Source organism: Erigeron canadensis, chromosome 6 (genome assembly GCF_010389155.1).
Source record: "Erigeron canadensis isolate Cc75 chromosome 6, C_canadensis_v1, whole genome shotgun sequence".
Lineage (NCBI taxonomy): Eukaryota > Viridiplantae > Streptophyta > Magnoliopsida > Asterales > Asteraceae > Erigeron > Erigeron canadensis.
In genome coordinates, this window is record NC_057766.1 from 34,626,459 (window position 1) to 34,646,787 (window position 20,329).

The 20,329-nt window shown below is 34.6% G+C and overlaps 4 protein-coding genes across 4 annotated transcripts; 3 read left to right on the forward strand and 1 right to left on the reverse strand.

Annotated features, from left to right (window-relative positions):
* Positions 1-548: 548 nt before the first annotated feature.
* LOC122605352 (mediator-associated protein 2) lies at positions 549-4,082 on the forward strand. The gene is made up of 4 exons (XM_043778278.1): positions 549-798; positions 876-957; positions 1,495-1,575; positions 3,652-4,082. Exons 1-4 carry the CDS (start codon positions 667-669, stop codon positions 3,978-3,980), a joined length of 624 nt encoding a protein of 207 aa, XP_043634213.1. The 5' UTR covers positions 549-666; the 3' UTR covers positions 3,981-4,082.
* Positions 4,083-4,713: 631 nt separating this feature from the next.
* LOC122603751 (aspartokinase 2, chloroplastic-like) lies at positions 4,714-10,830 on the forward strand. Its single transcript, XM_043776545.1, has 14 exons — positions 4,714-4,833; positions 5,233-5,748; positions 5,839-5,918; positions 6,005-6,045; positions 6,269-6,423; positions 7,630-7,779; positions 7,868-7,963; positions 8,067-8,183; positions 8,382-8,501; positions 8,930-9,022; positions 9,106-9,222; positions 9,806-9,922; positions 10,072-10,134; positions 10,501-10,830. Exons 2-14 carry the CDS (start codon positions 5,362-5,364, stop codon positions 10,624-10,626), a joined length of 1,662 nt encoding a protein of 553 aa, XP_043632480.1. The 5' UTR covers positions 4,714-4,833; positions 5,233-5,361; the 3' UTR covers positions 10,627-10,830.
* A 2,412-nt stretch (positions 10,831-13,242) lies between these two features.
* LOC122604012 (nucleolar protein 58) lies at positions 13,243-14,004 on the forward strand. The gene has a single exon (XM_043776895.1). It carries the CDS (start codon positions 13,319-13,321, stop codon positions 13,880-13,882), a length of 564 nt encoding a protein of 187 aa, XP_043632830.1. The 5' UTR covers positions 13,243-13,318; the 3' UTR covers positions 13,883-14,004.
* Positions 14,005-15,187: 1,183 nt separating this feature from the next.
* Positions 15,188-20,188, reverse strand: LOC122603445 (sialyltransferase-like protein 1). The gene is made up of 11 exons (XM_043776149.1): positions 19,926-20,188; positions 19,768-19,844; positions 19,512-19,598; positions 19,326-19,403; positions 19,154-19,245; positions 18,791-18,992; positions 18,584-18,674; positions 18,232-18,290; positions 17,149-17,297; positions 16,799-16,880; positions 15,188-16,034 (listed from the first exon to the last, which is right to left on the reverse strand). The coding sequence occupies exons 1-11, from the start codon at positions 20,050-20,052 to the stop codon at positions 15,642-15,644; spliced, it is 1,437 nt and encodes a 478-aa protein (XP_043632084.1). The 5' UTR covers positions 20,053-20,188; the 3' UTR covers positions 15,188-15,641.
* Positions 20,189-20,329: the final 141 nt, after the last annotated feature.

Consider the following 20,329-nt stretch of genomic DNA (forward strand, 5'->3'; position numbering starts at 1 on the left):
CATATCTATTTTTAGTAGGTATTTTACCGCTATTCAGTAAAGTTTTAACTAAATTAACCTCGTTACTCAAAATTAAAAGCTAAGAAATTATTTTAATATCAAAATACAAAAAATGATTAAATATATCACTATATTATTAAAAAAGATACCCCGTATGTTGAAAGCTACATAAAGGTAATTGTCTAAAATACAATTAATGATTAAATTACACTATCAGTCATTTATTTTATAAAATATATCTATTAACCTTTTACATCAATTATTTATACCACTTGACGCTGCATGCACCATTAACAGTTGTCCCCACAACCACACCATCGCCGCTATGATCACCGTTGCATTGCGCGAATACCTTGCTAGTTTATCTTAAAAATCGTGAGATGTTATAGTAAGTGCTGAGAAGTAGGAAGAACAACATTTGAACATTTTTTTTTAAATGAATTTTTTTTAAATGAATTTTTTTAAATAACACTAATGGAAAAAATCTATATTTTATTTGTGTCGATTATTTTTGAACTTTTTATTGTCTACTTTAGACCCCCGAAATTTGGCGGGTAGTAAATCGCTAACTTCACAAACCCTAAACCCATTATTAGGGTTTTTTTTCTTTCCATTTTCTCCTCCAAAGCCATTCATTTTTAAACTTAAACCAAGAAATCCGCTAAAATGGGCGAAGCCAGCCAATCAGGAGAAAAGAAAGCTGCAGCAGACTTTCAAGAGGATTCAAGAGCCCCTTTAATCGAACTAAATTCCACAGATTCTACTGAGTTGTGGCTCATACAATGGCCTAAAGATCAAGTAATTATGTTTTGTTTTTGGGGTTTGTTTCGTTATATGATTATTTGAGCAAAGAATTTTGTTGGTTGGGGTTGCAGGTTCCTAATTTCGATGGGCAGCAGATACCGTTGGATCTTCTCCGTGATAAGGGGAAGCTGGGATCTTTTGAAGTTTCATCTGGTGAGACCATAATTAGTTGAAAAATAAAAGTTATTTGCTTATAAATAGCAGTTATCGACCCGCTTATTTTCAAGTGCTTACGCCTTGTACAATGATTAGAAAAACAGTTTTCGACAAGTGATTGTTATTGTTCATATAATTTAAAAATAAGCATTAAGCAAATAAACACTAGAGTAAGCAATTCCAAACACCCTTTTATATAGCTGGAGAAAGCTAGTTAAAAAAAGGTCACTCAGTTTCACAATTATAGAAGCGTTGACTTGGCATCCTTACTATATTATTGTTATTTAAATCCCTAGTTTACATCATAACTGCAATTGTGGAAGGAACATTTGGTGTTTTTTTCAAGTTCTTTAAGCTCTTAGGTTGAAACTTTAGGTGCCATTTTGTTTGTTAATGGGTATAGGCTGAAAGAAGTAAGGCAGAGAGAGAACCCGTCTCTCAAAATTTGGTGGAAACTCATATTTTTTGGGTTTTCTCCTACGGCTACAATCACCTTGATTTCTTCTTCTTACTGGCCATATTTTATGTTGCCAGGGAAGTCGTATGATGTTGTCAGTCATGCAGCAGATGAACCAGCCACGGTGTTTCTATCTTCTGCAGGGGATTCGAAAATAGGTATGCCACCATAAATTTATGTTAACTTTTATTAACCTTCTGATTGTATTGTTAAAAGTAAATGTATATATTTCGTAGTAAGATGCAAGTAGGTGTTGTCTACCTAAACATGCCTGTCAATAAAAGACATCCCTTATTTTATGGCTGGAATACGTTTCAGATCTAATAGACGATATACATTGTCAATTTGGCCTGTAATTGTAGCCATATGATATATGCGGCCATGCCACTAGACTATCTTGGTATTAACATATGAAATTTTCATTATAGTTTGGTGGACAAAATATCCAGGCACAAAAACAGTTACGTCTATGACTCCATTTAGAAAAACAGTCATGCACATGACTGAAATGATCGACCCAAAAAACTGAAATGATCAAAATGGAAGAAGTCTTGTTTGTTTTGTAATGTGGGTGTTAAGGGAACTTAAATGGTTTTTTATTTGAATAGAACAATCAATTTAGATTCCTTTTTTTGCTTAAAAAATTTATCCAGTGACGGAAAATAGGATATATATATAGATAATAAAATAATAAATTATAGATGACTAAATTCTACCAAATAATGTAGTGGCCAGTGCCGGGTTGTGTACTTAACTCTAATATTGACATCCATTTTCTTCAATTTAAGATGAAAGTTTATTTTTGAGTTCTGACATGTTTCGGATTTATTTTTTAAGCAGCTTATACTTATTCCTTTTTTCGGTATGACAAACACAGATAATAAATTGTTTCGATGAAGGGAAGTGCTTATGCTTATCTGTATATATTAAGGTGTTTGAAATTCAGTTTGAGATTTTGATGTAGGGAGAAAAAGAGATAAACAATTGAAACCTGTTGATTCAAAGAATACCCAGGAACAATTCTTCTAATAATCGTTCATTCAAAAGAATACCGATAGTTAGGTAATTTCACACACACTAACACACACTTGTGTATAGGGAGGAAAGAAAAGAACTTTTCATATCATCAAAAACTATTCATACAAAAACATTATCACCCAATATATATAGGCACACTTACATTTTACAATACTAACATTTCACCTTCCTAATTATTCAAAACCCCCAAAATTAATTATGAAAAAAAAACATCGAGTAATACAATTATAGAGCCCAAAAGATTATCTTCTTAAATTATGTTTCAGCTTTCAACTTCAAAGAGTTGATTCATATGATTGTAGAGAATTTTGTCTAACTTTCATGATGTCTAAAATCATCGAAAACTTGACCCTCGTCAGATTTCTTGTCTCAAACTGATTATTCTTGGCAAATACAAATTTACAAGTTTACCCTATATAAGCTGTTTGGATAAGCAATATGCTAGACCGTTTCTTATATTTGTATGTGCTTTCAAGAAAGTAAGTTATAATTTTTAATATCTTCTGTTTGAAGCTATGAAAAGGATCATCTTTTCACATAATGCCCTCTAAGTATACTAACTTTTCATGTATTCTGCATTAGTTGATTCAGCAACATAGGAAAAATAGAAGCTTGTCATGTGTATTTATTAAAGTGAATCAATCGCTCTTGACCGGATTCAGTTCAGTGGTCTAAAGTTAAAATGTTCTTGTTTTGTTGCTATCACGCAACGGGTTTGATTCAGTGTTATCTGTTATAAGACTTTGTATGTTTGGGGAATTTCTGTCATTATAAATTTTGCCTGAATTTTCAGGGGTACTTCTGTAAAAAGATGATCAACTATCTCTGATTTTTATTTTGGATAACCAGCTTGTTTAAGGCTAGAAAATGTTATTTACATGTTCAAAGTATCATGTTCAAGGTAATTACGTTAGAAAACTGGTTCTCAAATGCCACATTGAAGCCATGTTAGTAGAGCACCACATCAGGAAATAGCTACTAGCAAGGTCATCTGCCTTGCTATCGTATTGACAGTTTCTGAAGCTGCTTAATAAGTTTTGAAGTAGGATACCTGAAATCATTTTCTTTTTCTGCTTTAAACAGTTAGCTACATAAATATGGAAATTGGATCAAACTTTATTTTTAAAACCTTTTTATGCAAGTACCACTAATTTATAAGGGACCATCTCCATTGACTTTTATAATTTTGGTGACAGTTGGTAAGATCACAAGGCGGGTTTCTTTTGTTCATTATTTGGAGCCCAGTGAAGTTCCGAAAGATGATACCAAGAAGCTAAAGCAGCTTCATGAAAGGTCTGCTGCAACTTCATTGACAAATTCTGTTTATACCTATTCAACTCCTGCAAAGAGTAGAAGACCAGGACCATCAAGTGGCAGAGCCTCTACTCATAGTAGCGGGCATAAAAGCTCAATATCTGAAGAAAAACCCCGATCCAAGCATTCAAAGCGTAGGTCTAGTCAGGTGGACTCGGGAGGACATTCTGAAGAGAAGAAAGAAAAGAAGAGAAAGAAAGATGTTGCTTAAGATATGTTATTTGTGAGATCAGATTATTAATGTTTACTTGTAAGAGCTTTTTTGTGGGGGTTAGCTACCTAAAATTTTCGAGCGTTATCAGTTTCTTTGCCAGTTCTTGTTTTACATATACAAGTTTGATTTATGGAGAAGGCATATATATATATATATATATATACAAGAATTTAGTTAGATTCTAAATTTTCCTCTCACAAACTCCCCTTGTTTTTCACGCGTGTGAATATAAATCTCCCCCCACCCCTGAAAAAGTATGCTGTGCTAGCAGCATTTTTGTTACCACTGTATTCATGTAGTGATTGTAGTTAGTAACCAAATTTAGTGGGCTCGGTTGTTTGTTAAATTTTTATTAGCTTGGATGTATGCAAGTAATTGAATAATGATCAATCACCATTTAACAATAGTTGTATCAGTTAACTTTACTTGCTTGGAAAGACTACAAAATACTACTGTACATAAATATATGTATAAATTTATAAAACAAACAACTTGCAAATAATAAAAAAGAAAGGTAGATTAGCCTGTCACATTCACAATCATGTTGGAGAACATTAAAATCGAAATTATTGTATATCTCTTGCCCCAGTGTACAAGCAGCATAGTTGGATCAGTAGGAAACACCCTTGCCTCTAAAGACTGAGCTCATGGTTCGATCTCATCCATGCAAAGTTTGGAGTGTGAACTTACTTTTCTTGCCCCACTATCTATGATAGATGGAGATATATACGTTTTATTTTGTCAGTTAAAAGCTAAGAACTTTCACCACGTTTTTTCTTTGTTGGTTAAATAACATACTGCCAGGCTCCGTGACTCAAACCCCCAAACCTAAACCCTTGTTTTTACTCAGGTACGTCCTTCAATTTCATCATTTCTATCGATCTCTTTTCAATTGTCTAGGTTGTTGTGGGATTGAGTATCGTCGTTGTTGTTTACAAGATGTTAATATAAAACTTTAAAAATGTAACATTATAAATAGCTTGTTAAGAATGCTAATGTCCCCATAAGACCATCAATTCTCTGAAGTTAAATATTTTTGTCCGTGTTATATAATATTTGATGAAAGTTTATGATAATGCAAATACATCTAAAGTCCATTTCATTTATATATTTTGCATTACATAACACATACAACACAATCAAAGTTGAAAAGGAAAGACTTCAAAAGGTATTATTGTTGTGTTATTCAAGTGCATTTTTTACGTGTGTGTTTCTATCGATTCTGATTGTTCATATTTGTAACGTGCAGATCCTTTTTATTTTCGATAACAGTTCAATAAAAGAAATCTCAGGTTATCGGATTTAATAGTTAACTTTTGTTTGTAGTTGGGAGAGCTAAACTATTTAGTTATAGCTCTCTCATCCTGCTATTGTTATAATGGCAACATCCACACACATGTATGGAATCAAGGCCTCTTATTGCTTTTCAAAACTGACCAAATCTTTGTGTTCACGGGCGCAATTTAGTGTTGGCTCGCTTGTTGAAATGTGCGGAGAGATGAGGGTTATGTCTGTAAACAATGGAAAAGGTACGCGGGTCGTCTGTGATGCGAGAAAGAATGATGTTTTGGTACAAAGTGAACCCAAAATGCAAGGTTTAGAAGCGACGAGTAACCAATTATCGTGTGTGATGAAATTTGGTGGATCATCGGTAGCGTCTGCAGATAGGATGAAAGAAGTAGCTGAGCTTATTCTCAGCTTTCCGGAAGAGAATCCCGTGATTGTTCTGTCTGCTATGGGCAAAACTACTAACAAACTTATACTGGTTTGTGCAACTACCGGTTCTTTTTTATGTTGATCTTTTTGCTATTTTGTTAAAAACGGTTTATAGTTAGATATGCATTGTGTCATATAGGCTGGAGAAAAGGCTGCAAGCTGTGTTTCTACTGTGTCTGAGATCGAGGAGCTGAGTTTCGTGAAAGAACTGCATAACAGGTGAAAATCTGGATTGAGTTTTTCCGTCTTATAAAAAGATTATAGGCATTAGTTTATGCTGATTAGTAATTGCTGTAAATGCTCAGGACAGTGGATGAGCTTGGATTAGACAAATCACTCATTACAGGTAGGCCCTCTAATATTTATGATTGTTTAATCGTACAAACTTTCTTACTTTTTTATTAAAAAAAGTATTGAATAGGTAGGTTGCTAAAGCTTTTCCTGATTTCAACTTTTAAGCTATGTCCCTTATTGCTTGCTCACTCGTTCTGATGTTATTTTACATGTATGCATTTTCTTGTTTTTTAATTGGCTATGTGATTTCATATCTTATGAGGGATTTTTTGTAGACCACCTAGAAAAGTTAGAGAGACTTCTGAACGGGATTGAGGTACTTAAAGATATGACTCCACGTGCAAGAGATTATCTAGTCTCATTTGGAGAGTGCATGTCCACAAGAATATTTGCAGCGTACTTGAATAAGATCGGTGTCAAGGCTCGCCAAGTATGTGTCTTCTTGATTACTTGCATTACGCTTAGAATATCTAAATACTGGTTATATTTTTATCCAAATTAATAGGGTCTAATGTTAGTGTCACTCTGTGATCAATGAGAATTTTTTTTATCAACCTGCCATTGTTTCATACTTCAAATTATGTTTGATTGGATTAGTTCTGCAAAATGAAAACAATTGGCCTTTAGCAAATACTGATGTTTCCATCTTGTTTTTATCTTCTCTAAAAAAGTAGACAAAGTATGTTTAATGAACATTATTTATAAATATCTCTATTAGGTTAGATAAAGTTAATGCTCCGTGCTCTTAGGTTTAAATATTTAGAAACTTAATGCATTCATATATGAAGCTCTGATCTGACTTTGTACATCATCAACTGTTATTAGTGTGAAATATTCCCCTTGCTTTAGTGTAAAACTAAATGGACTGCAGAAACTTTACTTTCCATGAAACTATCAAAGCTTCTGTTGACAAACCATTGACTAGCTACATGCTTGAGCCCACCTTACAGTTACTTTCCACACCATAAGCGAGTCTATGGACTATAGGCAGATAGCATTCTTTTCTTTTTTCTTCTTTTTGATTTAGGTATCAGGTATCATGGTTGTCATTGTACCCTTAAGAATTAGGAGCATATGCATTCAGGAAATCTTCTCCATATATGATGAATTTCAAAGTTCATTTCTCCTGAATTCAAAAAGTTTTGACAATTATTCATTGAATTTATTGTCATTATTACTTATAAGTCATGATAAATTATGTTGGAATTGAACTAATTTTGCACAAACGAACTGAAAATCTTGAGGATTGAGAAATGATGAAGTTTGCTTGACATATAAGTGACCAAATACTTTTTAAATATTCATCAACTATAACATGAAATACTTATATCTATGCTGAGATAATGATGGACCTCAGAAGTCACATAGGGATCAGCTCCAAAGGGAATTCTTGGTATTAACATCATAGAGAGAAGGTAGTACGTGATTTGTGATGTTTGACTAACTGTCAATGGAAGAAAGATTCTCATTGTAGTTATCAATTACATTAAGAAACAAATGTACTTAATGACGTGCATATAGCCAAATATTCTTCCTAATATATACTAGTAAACAGTATTATGAACTTCAATATGACTATTATTTTAAGCATTACTCTCTGCTGAAATCTTGCTTTTGTTATTGCTTCTTCTTGCAGTATGATGCATTTGATATTGGTTTTATAACAACAGATGACTTTACTAATGCGGATATACTCGAAGCTACTTATCCAGCTGTGGCAAACAGACTTCATGGTGATTGGATAAGTGATCCTGCTATCCCTATTGTTACTGGCTTCCTTGGAAAGGTCTTCTATTCTTTTGCACCTTTAGAATATCTTCTGTGGTTCTACACATGTAAAAAGTGATTACTTAAATCCACATATTGATTTATAGGGTTGGAGAACTTGTGCAGTGACTACATTGGGCCGAGGTGGTAGTGATTTGACAGCCACAACCATTGGTAAAGGATTGGGCTTGCGAGAAATTCAGGTTGTTTAAGATATGAGAAATCAAATGCAAGCGTAATTAGTTATATGTTCCATTGAAATGAGAATTTATATCATTGTTGCCTGTTTGTTATAACTTATAACAGGTTTGGAAAGATGTGGACGGCGTTTTGACTTGTGACCCTAACATATATCAAGGTGCACAACCTGTGCCATATTTAACATTTGATGAAGCTGCTGAACTTGCATATTTTGGTGCTCAGGTATATACTTCATTTTTATGTTATCTGTATGGCATAAAAATGTTACATTTTATGTTACGATAAGTTGATAACCAAGCAGATGTCATTATCTTCATATGCACAATTACTTTTCAGTTATAAGATGACAAGTTTAAGGAAATTTGCTATTTTGGACATTTGACTGTCATATTACTTTTTCCCTCTTTTCTCTTTATGTAGGTGCTGCATCCACAGTCTATGAGGCCTGCAAGAGAAGGTGATATACCTGTTAGGGTTAAAAATTCTTACAACCGTAAAGCTCCAGGTACTCTAATCACTAAATCAAGGGATATGTCAAAGGTCAGTAGCACGATCTCACTAAAATCTAAATTAGTGGTGGCAAGATGCATGGGTTGGATGATGGGTCGACATAGTTCTAGGTTAAAACAGGTCATCTTTGATAGACGCTAAAATGAGCTGGGTCAGTTCGGTTGACCCACAAACCCATGTTTGTCCTATCTATAAATTTTTTTTATAGTTGATTAGTGCATTCATGATGGTTGCACAAGTTAGGAGGTTGTATTTATTAATTTAAGACCGTGGTCGACTTTCAACCTGTTCAATCCATTTGAATCATTCCTGCTGAAGTTAATTTATTGGTTTAACCCATTTGACCTGTTTAAGGCATAGCTTAAACTGGCCCGTTCATAAGTAAACGGGTCAAACTGCCACCACCAAAAGCTCTCATCAGCAGTTGAAGTCTGAATGTCTTCCAATTTAAATTTCAGGCAATACTGACTAGCATTGTTTTGAAGCGTAATGTAACCATGTTGGACATTGTTAGTACTCGCATGCTTGGGCAGTTTGGGTTCCTGGCCAAGGTAACAGGAATAAAATTGCTGCTTTCCTTCATTCTTTGAGCAGCCTGATGTGATTTTTAACAGTAATTTTTTGCATGAGTTAGGTATTTTCCACTTTTGAAGATTTGGGTATATCGGTGGATGTTGTAGCTACTAGTGAAGTTAGCATTTCCTTGACGCTGGATCCTTCCAAGTTTTGGAGCCGGGAATTGATTCAGCAGGCAAGTATATGATATCTTTCTGAATTTCTCCATGCATGTAATTAGTTGACAAATAAAGCTCCAAATGAGCTGTCACAGTTACTTCCCATTTTTTTAACTCATATTATTGCACAGCTTTAAATTGATAACGTTCGTGCACAACCTTTGAAAGCCACGAAGCAGTATCATATAGCTACTGAAGTATATTTTTTTCTTTTGGTAGCAACTAAGTTAGTGCAAGAAACTAGTATCTCATTTATTGGTATTTGTGGTATAAAGGTGTGGGTTTTTTTGTTATATGGAAAAAGATGTCACCGTTACACTCTGGACGTAGTTAGAGGTGGCAATTTGAACCCGTGTACGTATGTCTGAGCCAATAAATTTGGGCGATGTTGCATTTCTAACATTTGAACACCTGTACTTATATCTGTGTCAATAGACACATAGTACCAAAAATTTACCTCTTTTGACCTGTTTCCTGACCCATCTGTTTTGCCACTAGATATAATATATCTACTTCTGTGCCAATCATAGATCAGTAAATCACAAATGCGCATGTGTCCCAAGTGGTAGCGGTTAATGGTGTTGGTATTTTGACATGTAGGAACTTGATAATGTTGTGGAAGAACTTGAAAAAATTGCTAAAGTGAATCTCCTACAGCACCGATCAATCATTTCACTGATTGGGAATGTTCAGAGGTCATCACTAATATTGGAGAAGGTAGAGCGAGCCTCAAACCTACTTTATTAATAAAGTTTTTCTGCTGACACTAATGCCAATGAGTGCATGACCACCTTTCATGGTAGAACTTGCATCGTCGTTTTGTGTGTAAATTTTCTTGTATATGGCCTTTTTGATCTATACTGTAGGTGTTTCATGTTCTTCGCAAAAATGGAGTCAATGTTCAGATGATATCTCAAGGAGCATCCAAGGTATTCCACCCATCTCATAATGTTCAATGACTGCATGTGGTTATGGCTTAAGGTGTTGACTAGAGGTGGCAAATTAGTTGGATGGAACGGTTGGTCGGATAATATTTTGGTGTGGGATGCAACTTGCAAGTTGCAACACCTTAGATCAAATTGACCCGAAAGGTCTTTTGTCCTCTAATTTCATTTTGCTTTTATAAATGTTCAATGTCAGACTTTCTATCCATTTGATCCGTTTGACCGGCTAGAGATTAAAAAACAAACATACTTGACCCCCATTTCACCAGTAAATGGGTCAAATACTCAAATATACCATGTCATGTCATGATAGGCATGAGATTGTGTGTTAATGCGTTTTGATTGGTGCAGGTGAATATATCATTGATTGTTAATGACAGTGAATCAGAAAAATGTGTGAAGGCTCTTCATGAGGCTTTCTTTGAAAGTGATCTGGCTGACGTAGTCTTTGAAAATGGTTCACACCACCAAGTATAGGCTCTAATATTGATTGTTTCAAGTATCGAAATTTGTCAGGTTTCTTCTTTTTGGAATAATTTAGATTTGTGATATTTTATGTTATAGAGGTTAATGGTCTCAAGTTTCAACCTATAACTGCTAGTCCGGCATTTCAATCCATGAAAGCTATGTCTGGAATTTCTTAATGAACCATGCAATAAAAAATTTAAATTTTTTTCTCTAGTTGTATACTTGTATAGATTTCTTATTCAATCTTTTGATCGGTGAATTTTTAAGTAAAATTTTTTCCCCCCATCTTCCTTCCTTCAGTAAAGTTTCCTCTTCTCATTTGAAGTCGACTGTGGAGCAAGCTCAAATTGAATCGTGAAACTTTGAACTTTCAGTTTCGATGATGTTATGTAGCAAATTAAATATATATGTTTCTATTTTTGTTTACAGGTAGCATAGGCGCATAGCATATTTGTTTACCATTAATCTTTAATCGAAGTTTTATAAATCAAGTTCATTTTTAATACATAAGTCAAATCAGCATTGGAAGAAAAAAAACCCATAACCTGAACCAAATGAAAGAAATGATACACATAACTAATATTGTGACAGGTAAGATTTCTAAATGTATAATTGAAAAACAATGATAAAAAGTAATCTATGTATAGTATGATGTGACAAATTTTTATTTTTTTTTGGGTGGGGAGCGTCTCGCCACCCCTCCCCTAAAGCTAGGAGCACTTTGCCACCCTCCCCGCCCTTTCCACCTTTTTCTATTTAGTTTACTTTCTATTTATTTTTATTTTAAATAATAACTAACACTAATTTAAAATAGTAAAGTAATAATAATAATAATGTTTATAAAACAAAAACAAAAAAATAAATAAATAAAAGACTTTGGACCAATATTATAAATAACTTAAACTTCAGGGTATAAATTGTAAAACTAAATTTACTTAATATTATAAATAGATAGATATGTGGCCTATCTTCTTCCCACACTCCACCTGCAACCTATATATATATAAGTAAATATATGTATATGTATGGCGACTTAGTTAAAAAAAAAAAAAAAAGAAAGGGGACAACAGAGCCAACGGTCGCCAAATCGGCACCACAACCGGCACAGCCCTCCCCAAAACCCCACCCTACCGGTATCGGGGGGTCGGCGCGGTGTGCCAACCGGTACCCCTCCCCTCCCCAGGGCGCTCCGTCCAACCTTAGCAACATTAGTATGATGTAACAATTAAAACGGCGCGTATGTTCACATAATGTTTTTAGAATTAATTGAATTTGTCAAAGGAATTGTAATTTGATGAAATGGAATTTGACGGAATTTTTTCATTTTTTAAAGATTTAAGTGACATACAAAATGAGATTCATTCCACGGCCCGAAAGAATGGAGATTCCATTAAATGAGAGAATGTTTACATTCCAATGGAATGAGATTCCTTTTTAGTACACAATATATGTTTTTTTTTCGTCTTAAGTTTAATTATGCATAGTTTAAATAAGGGAAATGATTAATCCTCATAAATTAATAGCCTAAAAATCATCCTAACTATTAGATGATGACATGTTGAAAAATCAGAGGCCAAAATTAAAAAAGAGAATTAGTAGATACCACATATTATCTTCTTAAAACGCGTTTGGTTCAAAGAATGTTTTTATAATGAATGAAATCCTTCAATAGAATTTAAAGGAATGAAATTTGACAGAATGATTTTGATATTTTGAAGATTCAAGTGACGAAAGAAATGAAACTTCTTCCCCCACCCTCAAGGAATGTATATTCCATCAAATGAAGGAATGTTTACATTTCATTGGAATGAGATTCTTTCGTATTTGAACAACCAAACACACTAAGGAATGAAATCTCATTCTAATTCTATCATATTCCATCAAAATCTGTGAACTAAACGCGACCTTAGAGTTTTAGAATGATTTTTAGACCAATTTTTGAAAGAATTTATCATCTAATATCTAATAGTATCTTATAAAATATTTTGCTCTTTTTCAAATTCCCAATTAAGGATTTGGACTACTTAAATTACCCCTTTTATTTATTCACTAATTTAAACATTTCTACCTAATATACCTATAATACCCTTAAATCTTAACCAATTATTTTTTTCTCCCTCCTGAAGTTTTAACCACTCATTGTTTTTTCCTCTCATCCATAAATCAATTTTTTCTCTAATTCATTTAAAAATTTTTATCTCAAAAACCGTATATCAATAAATTATAAAAATTGCATGGGTGTTCTTAAAAATTCATTCTCTTTCATTAGAGATATCATTCGATATACTTTTGACAAAATTTTAAATACTCTATGACTTGACCTATCACCTCCACCATCTCACTGCCGCAACGCGCAGGCACTATCACTCGTTTTCTTTAATAATACTCCGTATTAAGTTAATACGAGTACCAATAATGTCTATCTTTTACTTTCAATATTGTGCAAGGACCAATTATGTAAACTTGAGCAAAAAATACATACATACAAAATATTTATAATAGAGAAATAATCCCTACACAACACAATTTTACTATACACAACAATATATGCATTAAAAGACTGTACAATACAACTTTCTGATGAGTGTGTATGGCAAAATTAATATATATAAATACAAAACCCTCGCCTATTTCTCTTACCCTTCCATTTCTAGGGTTTAGAAGAAACACACAAAAAAGCGGCGATCCTTACCATCAATCAATGGCGTGCACAATCGATTTCCGTCGCTTAGATGAAGGATTCGGCGGCAAGACCTTCAAGCGCAAGCGCGCCGAACAACAGCTCGAAATCGATGCCGCCATGGAAATCGAAACCGAACCAGAAATCGACACTCAATCTTCAGCAAAACGACAAGCGGTTTCATCAGCAGAAGATCCTAACCGTCCGATCTTCGGAAAACCGACATACGACGGCGTAATCGCCGGAAGAGTGTCAGGACGGAAGTGGAAGGAACCGAGAACGAAACGATCGTCGGCGGTTAGAGTTAGTTTGAAGAAATCGACGTTTGAAGAAAGAGCGAAAAATAAGGAGGTGAAAAAAGCGTACAAGGAGAGAATGACGGAATTGAAAGAAGAAATAAGGAAGAATAAAGTGGAGAAAAGAGAGAAGAAGAAGGAGAGAGAGAAAAGGAAGGAGGAGAATATATTAAAGAGTGGAATGAAGTTGCAGAAGATTACGAATCCGAAAACTTTGAAGAAGATTGCGCAGTCTAAGAATAAGAAGAAGCTTTTGAAAGTTGTTCCTGATACTTTGATTAAGAAATAGGCTGCTAATGAGAATTTGTTTGTTTGGCTATGTTTTAAGATCTTTTTATTTTTCTTAATGCTTTTTGTTTTGATATTTATGAGGTATTGAAATAGAAATGGATAATTTTTTGTTTTCAAGAATTTAGTGACATTCCCTACTGTATGTATGTTGGGATTGCAATGCTGCATTGTTGTTACTAGCTGAATGTTTGGATTGCGATGCTCGCCGGTCCATACATATTACATGTATGATATATTAGCAAAACACATGATACAAACTCCATATGTAAAAAAGGTTGATGGTAAATTATCAGTTATGCTGTAGGAAGTTGGTGTTCTTGTAACTATCAGGTAAAAAATAAGTCTCAAGACTTGGGTTGGCAACTTCTTTCAACAACATAGGTTCAGATTTTATAATAGGACTGGCAGCCGGGAATGATAACTGTGGTTTACAAAGGCTTTGAACTTTGAGACTCGAGTTGAGAGCAGTTACCATTGTCATAACTTGTTCATTCGGTGGCTTCAAATTTGCATCAGCGGAGTTATATTGTCAACAGGTTTTAAGACAGTCATGGAACATCCGAATTTTGTTGCTGAAGCTAGGCTGTATTGCGAAAGTTGTGTGTCTAAATCTCTAGTAGATGTCATATGCTGTGTTTTTCTTATTTGTGTCAATGTGTGGTCTATAGGTATGTTGCACATCAAAATTTAATCTCCTAATGTTATCAGATTCAGAAGGTACCTCAGGGGATTCTGTTTTAACTTCCTGAGGGGTACGGGAGGTTCTTCAGATTTCAGAGATTGAGCCCAGTTTATAAGTCTCTAGCATTCAGTTACAAATTGTGAGTAAATAGATGATGCAAAGGCAATGCTTTTCATTGTCAGTGTCAAACTGTCAATTTTAGTTTTAGTGTGATAGTCTTTTCTGTATATGTTGCTCTTTTACTTGGCATGTCAAACATTTCTTTTCTAATATTTAGCAAAAGGCTGCTGAATTTTTTATGACAATGTCTTGGATCAATTCTAGACCATTGTTGACAGAACTAGTAAGATGAACAGGTTATGTAAATAATCAGCACATATGATTCTTTGAATGACTTTATTTAAAATAAAATCAATAAAAACATTGACTCATATGATGACAAAAACTGTACATCAAAGTGTGTAACTGTGTATATATACTTTCCATGACGGGTTTTGGGAGGTCTTACATGTTGAGGATACAGTTCGGGCATGTTTGCTCATCCAAGTTTTTTTCCCCTTTTAAACCTCCTTTTTTGTTTTCCCACTTGACTCGTTAAAAACAGAAGTACAGAACACAAACTAAATTAACCAGTCACAAGTAAATGAGTCAAAATTCTAGTTGTTGGATGATATCCGTAACATCTATGATTCACAGATTATAACTCACCTATGTAAAAAAAAAAAATACAATGATATGGCATATACCTATATCATTCAGCAATAAATGTCAAAAGTAAAAGTCACTATATGTATGGAACAAGTATCTTGAAATTCTCTTCGGGTTTCTTTGCTCTGTTTACAGCATGTTCTTGAAAATTCTTGACCATGATGGAGGACTAAGAGTACACAGTTTCTGTTTCTTCTTAGGTAACTCCAATGGATATTTGCCTTTCATCTTGAATTCACACAAGTGGAAAAGAAGTACTAAGCATGCCCAACTGAATCATCCATCCTCGAAGTTATGGCCGTCAGCAGACGGCAAACGTACCCAAATAAATTACAACACCACAATGCACACAAAAACTACAGTTTGGCTATGCTTCAGAACTTAAGGGATGTTTAACGCACACTAGATCGTCTAATTTGTTACCATCCATTTTATACAGTGACACACCTTCCATCTGGTTATAATGTTCTTGCGCTTCTCGCCTAAGGCTCTTAAAAGGCATAACTTCCCATTTATTGTAATTCGAATTCCTCCTTGTGTCACTCATATCTTTAGACCCTGATACAGGTCCACTACCATAGGGACCTGCATTGCCCCATACCTTACAGTTGCCAAATTGTCCTACTTTATCATAAGCTCCTTCTTGCCTTCTCTTTAGGCGTGTGGCAGCTGCATGAGCACTGCCTATCTTCTCACGACTTGGTACATCAGACCAATCTTGTGCCCTTTTTGCTCTCATAGGAGAGTGTATCCTAATGACCTGAAAGATGAAATGTCAGATGTGCCAAAACAAACAATAAACATGTATACATTTTACTCCATCAAACAAGTGCAACACTATTGCAGGTATTATAAAGACGATGCTTGGATTGACATTTCAGAACTATCTTATACTAGTTTAAAGTTGTAATTCTTAGTTTTCTAGCGTTTGTAACTGATTATTTCAGGTTTGAAAAAGCAGTTTTATACGGACAGCAGTGAAACAAACTGATAATGTAAGGGTAAACTAAAACTACCGTTCTTTTAACATAACTTAACAACTTCGACTAACATTTCACACAAGTCTATCCTTTATCGCAAAAAATCACTTTTGGTCAACTACCCATTAATTTTTTAAATAATCAGAATCTGGCAAGCACTAAATTTTTTTTCCATGATCATCCGACCATTACAACTTCAAACAGCAAACACATATCTTAACATTATATTCTATATTTCAACTGAATGTTTGTCTACAGCTAATTATTCAAGGTCATACAAGCACTTCCACATCGCACATAGATACACCTCTAACGTATAAATGCCAACTATGTTTTATCAAGCCCTTATTCGAATATCTCTTGCAAAGCAAGTAGCCTATAAAAGGCTTCCAAAGCTTCCAGAAAATATAAGTTTAAAATGGACTCCCAAATTGGTATTGGATTGATAAAAATCAAGATATGGGTATCTGGTCAAACAATAGACTGTTGCCATCAATATGCGGGAAGAAGAATATTTGAATACAAGAAATAATTCTTTACTTACACCGAGGCATTCTAGGAGTTGGTAATACGCTCTTCCTTGAAGTGGATTGTGACCTTTCCGTGGTTCAGAGAAGTATCTGGTCCTACAGAAACATCAAGATTCACAGGCAAATAAAAGAGTGAGAAAGACATAGAGTTCCCCTGTCTGATTACATTTTAATTCTTTGTTCCTTAACATTACTTTGCAGGTGGTCGTCGGAGTTGTGAATGGTAATTCTAACACGAGATAGATATGCATATTGAGTATAATTATGTATGCGACACTATTTTTCCTCATATCAAACTATTATATTTATGTATTCTCAGATGGTAGATGCATGTGTGTGAGTGTGTGGAAGTGAGTAAACTTACCATTCAGTGTACCCAGGATCGACAGTGAAACCATATATGTCAACAATATCACACATAGAAAGCGCCAACTCAACTGATTTCATCCCAGTTCCTTTGGCACCTCTGCGTAATACAATACCCTGGAAGAGATAGACTGGATTTGGAATCGTCTGGAGAAAGAATTGGATAGAAGGATCTGTTAGTTTTTACCTAAAAAGGGATTCAGACTTACAATAACATCACATACAAACAAAAAATTTCCAATTACATTTCCTCTGATCAAGCGCACACCTAAGTTTGGTGGCTCATTGCTAATGTTTTACACAAGGGTCAGTCATCAACTTTCACCATACTAATATTAGCTGGATATTGTATAGCCAATCACGGAACCTAATTGGGCATCCTATGAAACTGCTCATGCAAGGAAACAGATATCAAAATAACACATATGATGCTACATAAATAAAAATAAGTGAGTATAAACAAGCAAGATACAGGGGAAGTTTTGGCAACATGCTATGTGATCTTTGGCGATCCACAGAAAAATGTGAGAAATGCATGCTATACAAACATCACATGATATCAAGAAGACCATTTCTCTCCCTCTCTCTCTATATGTGTGTGTGTGTGTGATGTTTCTACATTTGCATTTTACACTGATCATGTCCTAGAATTTTACTAACACCATGGGTTGTCTTAGATAATAGATCTCACATGCAACAAGTGACGTATCTCGTCTCCTGTCCCAGTTACAGTTCAGCCTTTTTTTAGCGTGTTCCAATGTTTTTACCTTGCAGAGGCTTGGGATCTTGATTATTTCCAACCATTGATATTTTTTCAAGGAGGGGGATATAAGGTACAATTTGAAGGCATATCTTTAACCATGTTAATTATTGTAGGGGGACAGTTTAGGAAAATGACTAGGAACATTTTCTGTATTTCTAATTTCTAGCCTCTGCTATCTTCCACAAAAGGCGGAACGTATAGAATGGGTTCATCTAATATACAGCAAATAGCATACTTCTTGTAATTAACACATGTGCGAGGAAAATAGGGACAAGTAAATGCCAAAATTTTCAAATATATCTGCATAACACTACTTACATCGATCATCTTGTTAAAGTCTCTGTGTGTCACACTTTTGATAACAAGCACCTCGGTATCTGCAGGAAATAAGAACAATGAACCTTGTAAGTAGCTTTAAGACAAATAATATCCTGAAAACTACATTCCCCCCACCCCTTTCCCTTCTCCAGTTTTTCCCTCTGTTCATTTACGATCTCCATAGAACCTGAGACGCCTTTCTACTTGGAAAGGGATGGAAAGACATACAACACATGTCCAACATTAGGGTGTACATAAATAACTAATAAATGGGCAACTGCATACATCCAGAATTCACTTTCAAAGACAAATGATGACTGATTATGATAGTTGTCTTGTAAATAATGTATACCTGATCCATTGAGGATGGTGACCATGTTACGAGCAGTTCCCCTAACTCCGAGACGAAAATCCCTCTTCAAACCAACATGCTTTGCATATTTCTGCAAGAAAACCGTAAATACAGCAGAGTAACGTAGACCATATAATATAGTAAATCTTCAACTAACTGATCTAAATGACTGGCAGCCACCATTAAGACGAATGAAAACTAACTTACCTCGTTGACAGGTGCCTCATTGTCTCTTATAACTGCATCATGACTGTCAATTTCTTCACCAAATTCAGTCTTTAGCAGATCACCTGAGTTTCCAACAACAGCACACTTGTGAAACTGACGAGGGTGAAATGGTGGTTTGGCTGGCAAAACTGGATTAAGGTGCTCCTCACAAAGCGACCGATTGCTGCAATCCTTAGCACCTCTATGATAATGAAAGCAGTCAAAGTGAAGAAACAATTAGTGCAACTCATCAGAGGTTTGAACCACTCAACCAAGTAGATAATACAAAAATGACAATAATTTCTCGAATCCAGATATCTTTCTTCGGTAACTAACACGAGAAAAAGAAAAAAACAGGCATACAGTTGTGCTATTCTTTTGGCTGCATAGTCCATCCAGCCATCAGGCCGTGCATCTAAATATTCTCTAGTCAAAACCGTGGTCATGTTACGGTACTGCATTTCATACAATAAAAAAGGATTACAAAATCCGTTGCATAACAATATACAAATAAATAACCCCAATAATCACTAACCTGTTCCCAAAGCAGAATTGCCTCACAAATATCATACGTGTATTCTAACGGCTCATAAGTCTTAAACTGTGGATTTAACTGCAAGCATATACCAACACAATGGTCAGTGTAAGAACACCTGATATCAATAGATCAATCAATCAATATCAATATCGATATATAGATACATAACGAGATAAAACGTACCCAGGTGCTATTAGTCCCTTCAGGAAACTTAAGAACCAACTTGCAGTGATCAATTACATGTGCAGTTAGTCCAAATCCTCTATTTGCCTACATAATAAACGATACGCATTCTAAATAAACCTCGTCGGATTTCAAATTCCTAACTGACGTTATATCGATAAACAACCATATACAACTATATATATATATATATCACACAGTGACTAATATTCATTCTCAAATGTGAGTGTATAATGATTGAGTCAAAAACACTAACCACGCATTGCTGAATATCGGATTGGAAATCGGATAAGATACGGACATCTTGTGTATTTAAGGTTTTGGTATCAGGACCTGAAATAAGAGGTAATGATTACAAAAAAATATTGACAATAATAAATGAAAAAGGTGATAAGTAGAATGGAGAAAGGTTACGAGTAAATATATAAGATTGAGTGGCGAAAACAACAAGAGAGAATATAGTGGCAGCACAAATGAGATGAATAAATGTTGGTCTTCTTGTTGAAGTTGTTAATGATGAGGGTTTCAGATGTCTGGTCATTTTTAATTGTGAAGTTGATGATTTGATTGCATCAGATTGATTTATTATAGATCGGGAGCACGCTGTGAAAGAATGAAATCCACTCCCAGTGTTCTTCTTGACTGTGCGAGATGTATCTTGCTGCAATAATAATAATAATAATAATAATAATAATAATAATAATAATAATAGTAAAATTGATAAATCAGAATACAAGTTTTTCTTTTTTTTGTATTTTTTTTCTTTTAAGAAATTACCCAAAATTCCACAATTGTCTTCCCACAATTGTCGCCACATC